Source organism: Chanodichthys erythropterus, chromosome 10 (genome assembly GCF_024489055.1).
Source record: "Chanodichthys erythropterus isolate Z2021 chromosome 10, ASM2448905v1, whole genome shotgun sequence".
In the NCBI taxonomy this organism is placed as follows: domain Eukaryota; kingdom Metazoa; phylum Chordata; class Actinopteri; order Cypriniformes; family Xenocyprididae; genus Chanodichthys; species Chanodichthys erythropterus.
Window position 1 is genome coordinate 19,667,031 of NC_090230.1, and position 6,007 is coordinate 19,673,037.

General features: G+C 40.3%; 1 protein-coding gene across 3 annotated transcripts in view; it reads right to left on the reverse strand.

Moving 5' to 3' along the window:
• The window catches only part of bcor (BCL6 corepressor), a 44,564-nt gene extending 39,884 nt beyond the window's left edge, over nt 1-4,680 (reverse strand). For all 3 annotated transcript variants that reach the window (XM_067396415.1, XM_067396413.1, XM_067396414.1), the window contains exon 1: nt 3,650-4,680. In XM_067396415.1, coding sequence (XP_067252516.1) covers nt 3,650-3,676 — 27 coding nt within the window. In that variant the 5' untranslated portion in view covers nt 3,677-4,680. The remainder of the gene's footprint in view (nt 1-3,649) is intronic.
• Nucleotides 4,681-6,007: the final 1,327 nt, after the last annotated feature.

Below are 6,007 nucleotides of genomic sequence, written 5' to 3' on the forward strand. Positions count from 1 at the left end.
GTGCACGCCGGGGCTCCTGCTGCGGCACAAAAGCTGCCGAAGCGAAGAGAAGAGTTCTCCCGTTTCAGCGCGCGCCGTCCCTCGGGACCGCTCGGACCGAGAAGAAACTTCAATCAAACCGTGACGTCTCCAGCGGGAGCCAAACTCCGAAATCCGATCCGAGTGCATCCCTCCACCCTCACACGAACTAAGCGCTGGCGAATAAAACCAAACGTGTTGCCAAGACAAAAGCAAACTTTGGCAATATACGATTAAGTAAGGAAATCAACTCTGTGAGGATGTCTGCTCGCTGATACTGTGTGTTAAATAGCCATACAAAATATTATTTAAGGTTTAGCCCAAATGTTTTGCTAATTGTTTTACATAAGATGTGCAAAGTGGGTCCATTGACCGCTCCAGAGTTATTTCTGAAACGCAATCTAAAATTCTAGCTGAAGCAGAATGTTACAGAAGTTGTTGTTTTTTTTTTATTTTTTATTTATAGCTAACAACATGATATTATAAACCGCCGAAATAGATTATAATGAACTGGAAATTGTAAGTTTTTTTACCCAAAGTAGGCTGTCTTACGTTTCTGTTTAGGCTATATTTTCTAGGCCAAATAATAAACTTTGAGGGCAGAAAAAAACATTAAGGGTTCAAACCAAAGTTCATTATTTTACTTGAAGCACACATTTAAATAGATTAAAACATTCCTTGTTCATATCGCGTTGTTAACCACAAAATAGCTAACCAGCAAAAAAAAGAGAAAAACGTAAAATGTTAACCGCATTGTGCCCTATCATAATATCCCCTTAACCTCTAATGCAAGCAAACTCTGTCATGTGATGTGGCTCATTTTAGTGGTCTGATTTCTGCAAGATTCATGGCCAACATCATTCACTTAAAATATTCTGAACTGTGGCACCGGTTTAACTCAGGCCATGACTTGTCGGTCTAAATTCCACCCGCGGGTATGTATAGAGCATTACAATACGGGGCAGACATGTCACACTTTCTCTCTTGCAAATCTGACGCTGACATCGGAATATAGGCTGGTCTGTCTCCAGCAGACAGGCTCCGTGGGTGAGGAGACCATGCAGGCGTGAGCTCACACTGAGCTGACGGGCTATAAATAAACAAACCCCGAGAGCTGGGGGTCTCGGCAAGGCGAGCCGGGGAAGTGGACGAAATAAACGGTGGAAAACAACCGATACTATACGTGCCAGTTCGTATACAAACACTGTACATTATTTAATGTGATTTAAAAACAAATAAATGCGAATGTCTATGCATTGGATTAAATCTAGCCTAAAATTGGGGGTCATTTGAGACAAAAAACAAAGCACTATGCACAAGTTTCGATTAGGTTGTATTGAACAGATTAGGACAAATAATGAGCAGATTGTTGGGTTTTATACCACATTAAATATCATCAGTTCCACTCTATAAATTTCGCAATGTGTGATTTGCGACAAAGTAAAAAAGTCTTGTTCAATTGACCGTGTCAATATATGCTCACACACGAATAAAGGTTCCAATTAGAAGCAAAAAGGATTTTATGATTCCATGTGACGATTTGAACAACTTTTCACTGCCTAGTAAATATCTAGGCCTGTTTGACTAAAAGAACTCAAAAAGTAACAATCTACATTAATCTGAAGAACATATCAAGCATTGTTTTAATCTCCAAAGAAGCAATGGGACAAACTCAAAACATATACAGCAAAATGGTTCTTATTAGAAATCCGTAACAAGAGATCTTGAGGAACAGCATTTCAAGAGTATACAGCAATACCCGTCACATTGAAATGCACTTTTTAAAAATTTACAGTATGATTGAGTCACGCTGAAACACTGGATGCCAAAAATCTGTGGTAGCCGTTTAGGCAAGCCTATAAAATATGGATGGATCCAGGGCTTTCTTTCCACCAGGATTCATAGGAATACGCTCTGACATGTTTGATTAATAGCGTCCACGGCGCTTTAATTATGCAGAATAGCACGTCGCAACCATTTAGAAACTAGACTTCTGTGAAAAATTAACCCACGGGTTGGACAAAAAAAAAAACAAAAAAAAAAACAGGGCAGTAACTAGAGAGGCCTAAGTTTGCCTCAGCAAGAGTAACAACAATAGCCAGCAATGAAAGAGTCATTTTTTGACTAATTTGTGTAACTCTTTACAAATAGTAGCCTACTAATTAGTAATTTAATAGCCTTTACTAGTGGACTGCACTCATTAAGTCAACCTAGATGTTACGTGTCTTATTCATGGCGGCACAGTGATAATGGTTCATTGATCAGCCCTTTTGGGATTTAAACCTACAAACTTTCGGATACCATCACAGCTCTTTAACAACTTGGATTCAGTCCATGGGTTTTCCTTCAAAGAAAGCCTCAGGGCACAACAATATTGCACTTATTAGAAAATGACAGCTAGTGAATGAAATATTCAAAGTCGAGAAAAATATCGTGAATATGGATCTTAAAACGTTCAAACGGCCGCTCTAGTCGAGAACAAAACGATTAAAAAAAACTTCAAACCTCCATGACTGATTATACACAGAACTGTCAATGTCTTCTTCACATTTTAGGAATTGGCCAGTCATTTCCTCCTGTCCCGGACACAACCAGACAGTGAATAACTTTGAGCGCAAGAAGGTCGCGAAGTGTCTCGTCAACATTCGTTTCCATTAACAAAAGACAGACTTGCAGTGTCTCCACAAAGCGCTCATAAGAACATTTCGCTTTAATGTCTAGCACAAGACTCCATAGAGAGCCTTTAATTCATTTTATATGAATTCATAGGCTTCTTCTGTCCATAGTGTAGGCTATCCTTTCAGTCCCCTCACAAAGCTCACAGGGGGAAAAAAAAGAAAAAAAGAAATGGAGGTGACCTCCAAACGTATACTTGTTTGGAGGTCATATCAAGTTTTCGTTTTCCATAGATTTGCAAGGGACCGCTAGTAACAATTTCTTTAAAATTTCATAAGGTTGGTAACCATCAAATAAAAGGGCGAGGCTCGCGAAATCAATAGCGCTCGCGATGTATCCCGATCGGAAAAAGAAAGTCCACGCGCCATCGCGAGCGCGCACTACCTAGATTTCTTGCGCCTTATTACTCAATACGAGAAAATTAACACACGTGAATTTCACAGAAACCAACAGTTCCACAAATCTACGATTTGTTTTCGCTTTGAATAGACTGTGATGCAGAGTGAAAAAAGGTCCTAAAGATACTAAAAGGAAAGTCCCATAACGTGGGAAATGATTTGTTAGCTAACGAGAGTCTGACTGACAGAAACATCAAATTATTTAGATTTAGAGAATTAAAAGCAATTTCCATACAAACACTAGGCTAACAACAAACAAGAAATGTCAACAACATCGTCACGATCGCGACACCATGTCATCCCAGAGACAATGTGTTGAAAACTTGTCAACAATCACAAGTTTCAAGCAGAAATGTCAAATATGTCAAAACAGAAGACTATATGGGGATTTGTGGTTTAAATTAGTTCTAGGCATCAAGAACGAACCCTCGTTGGCGTTGCCAAAGGTCCGCGCGAAACTGATCTCACGCATCAGACTACACTGGACCATGTAACGGAACAAACATAAGCAGATAAGCCATGGAAAACATCAATAATAAAGCTTCAAATGTTCTTACCTGAATGTAGTGATGTGTGTTGTTCATTGGATCAGACGGAACGTGTGGGATTTCCTCTTTAAATGCAAGTTTTCACTATTTTAGTTTTTAAGATATGCACAGATTCCCGTTAAAACAAAGAGGATCAGATGCTCCTATTGAAAGCGGCATTACGCTGTAGCCTATATATAACTTAGGTCAATCTAGCAACCCTAGTTTTTGCTTTGTTTTCAAAGGAAGTCCTTCAGAAGTTCAAAGTATCTCCGGACTTGCCGAATATGAATATCCACTCCTGGAAAAACTGTTAACACGTATAGGGGATCCATATACATCCATGCAGAAGCAGTCGAACGTAATTCCTTTGATTTAGAAGAGGAGGATAGCTTCGACGCGAATCGCGTGAATGCACAGGTGGTGAAAAATCCCCCGGGCTCTGGCTGAACTGAACTCAGTCTGCTATATGACGCCTCGCAGCGCCATGTTGGGCTCGGGCGAGACAACGAGCGATCGAGAACCACGCCGCGAGAACGGCAGTAGTGTGTTTGCTCGTGTGTGCACGGACCGGTCCTCACGCGCACATTTACGGACCATTGGCCAACAAAACTGCCACACGAATTCCCCTCTCTCTTAAATCTAACGGACCGTCCGCAGAAAATTTTCCGTCTCTTTGTCCCGGTTCCGATACGCGATATCCCTGGCGCGCTGAACGCTCGCGCTACTGCTGCTTGTGTATGCGTGTCTTTCCGTAAGCGCGTGCAGCGGGGAATGAAAGCTGAGCGCAAGACGCCTGTCTCTCTCTCGCCCGCTCTCTCTCTCTCTCTCTCTCTTACCCAGAAGGCCAGTCGGGGGAACAACCGCAATTACCATAAACCCAGTAGGCTGCGCTGCCTCTGTACGACTCGATGCGCCCGTGTAGAATACAGCGAGAGGGGGTGTTTCGCACAGCGTACGGGCTCCGTAAACAAAATTAATCGGCAGTGCCGCTGAGAGGCTTCTGGAAAACCACAAAACGGTATTTTTGGCTTATATTATAAAGAGAGGAGGTGGTAGGTTGATTCATGGGGTGTTTTAAACCTTATAGATTGTAGGATAGGCTATATATAGATATGAATGAAACTTTTTTAATAAAACAAATTTGTATTTGTAGTTTTAATGAAAGATAGATTAAACAAATCAAGCATTAAAATCCCAATCCAACAAGAACGTTCTAAACATTTGGATACCCTTAAAAACTCGCCTCCCTTTTTCAGCATATATCACCTTAAAAAAACATAATAAAATAAAATGTTTGTAGTTTTGTATAACCAGAATAATTGTGGTTGACCTTTTGCTGTCCAAAAGTCAGAAAAAAAATTGATTTCAGTTTGATTTCAATTTGAACAGAACTGACCTGTTTATGGCCTATAAATATAAAGATAAAGCCAAAATTTTATTTTAAAAGATCATATCAAGTGACATATAGGCTAAAATGAGAAATAAATTGGTTAATTGGCAAACTTTCTTAAAATATGTTTGATAAAAGTTCTCACAAGAAAACATTCAACATCGTTTAAATGTTCTTCAAAATTAGATTTTTATTTTTATTTTAAAGTGAAGAAATTCTCAAGATGTTTAAGGATCGGGAAAATAGGCATAATTGCTCTGAAGGTTCAAATAATAAATGAACTGTTCATCTTACAGCAGTGAACCACACGACTTAATGAAATAATTACACATCAATGTTCTTAGCAAGTTCCCACAACCAAAGTTAAATGTTTGGAAATTTTACATTTTAGAACATTCAGAACATTTTTAGAACGTTCATTTGTTAGCTAGAATGACATATAGAGCTTTTCAATAAAACTGAAGTAGAATATTGGTAAATATACTAATGAGTGATGTTAGTGTCCGCTCTGCGCGAGAGGCTGTTTTTGTCGCGCCGAGGAGAGGAGCAGGATAATCGCGCGAGCTGCGTGTGTAACAGGATTGCTCGGGGCTTTGACGGAGGATGTATTGGCCACAGCCTGACGGGCAAACCCTTCCCCCACACGCAAGCATCATCCCCGGGGGAGGCGACCTGGAGGTCACAGCGCTGGGGAACGCGCTTAAAGAGCTCGGGAGCGTGCTCAGAGTCTTACATTGACAGGCGAACGATTCGTGTTTTAACAAAATTGGGGAATGTATTCTAATGTTAATAATGTAGATGTCCAGTATGAATTGTAAGGGTTACGAATCCCAAAACAGTCCTTCTGAGACTTATGTTGTGTGTGTGTGTGTGTGTGTGTGTGTGTGTGTGTGTGTGTGTGTGTGTGTGTGTGTGTGTGTGTGTGTGTGTGTGTGTGTGTGTGTGTGTGTCACAATAGTAGTCTAAATGTTACTCTAATAATAATATACAATAAA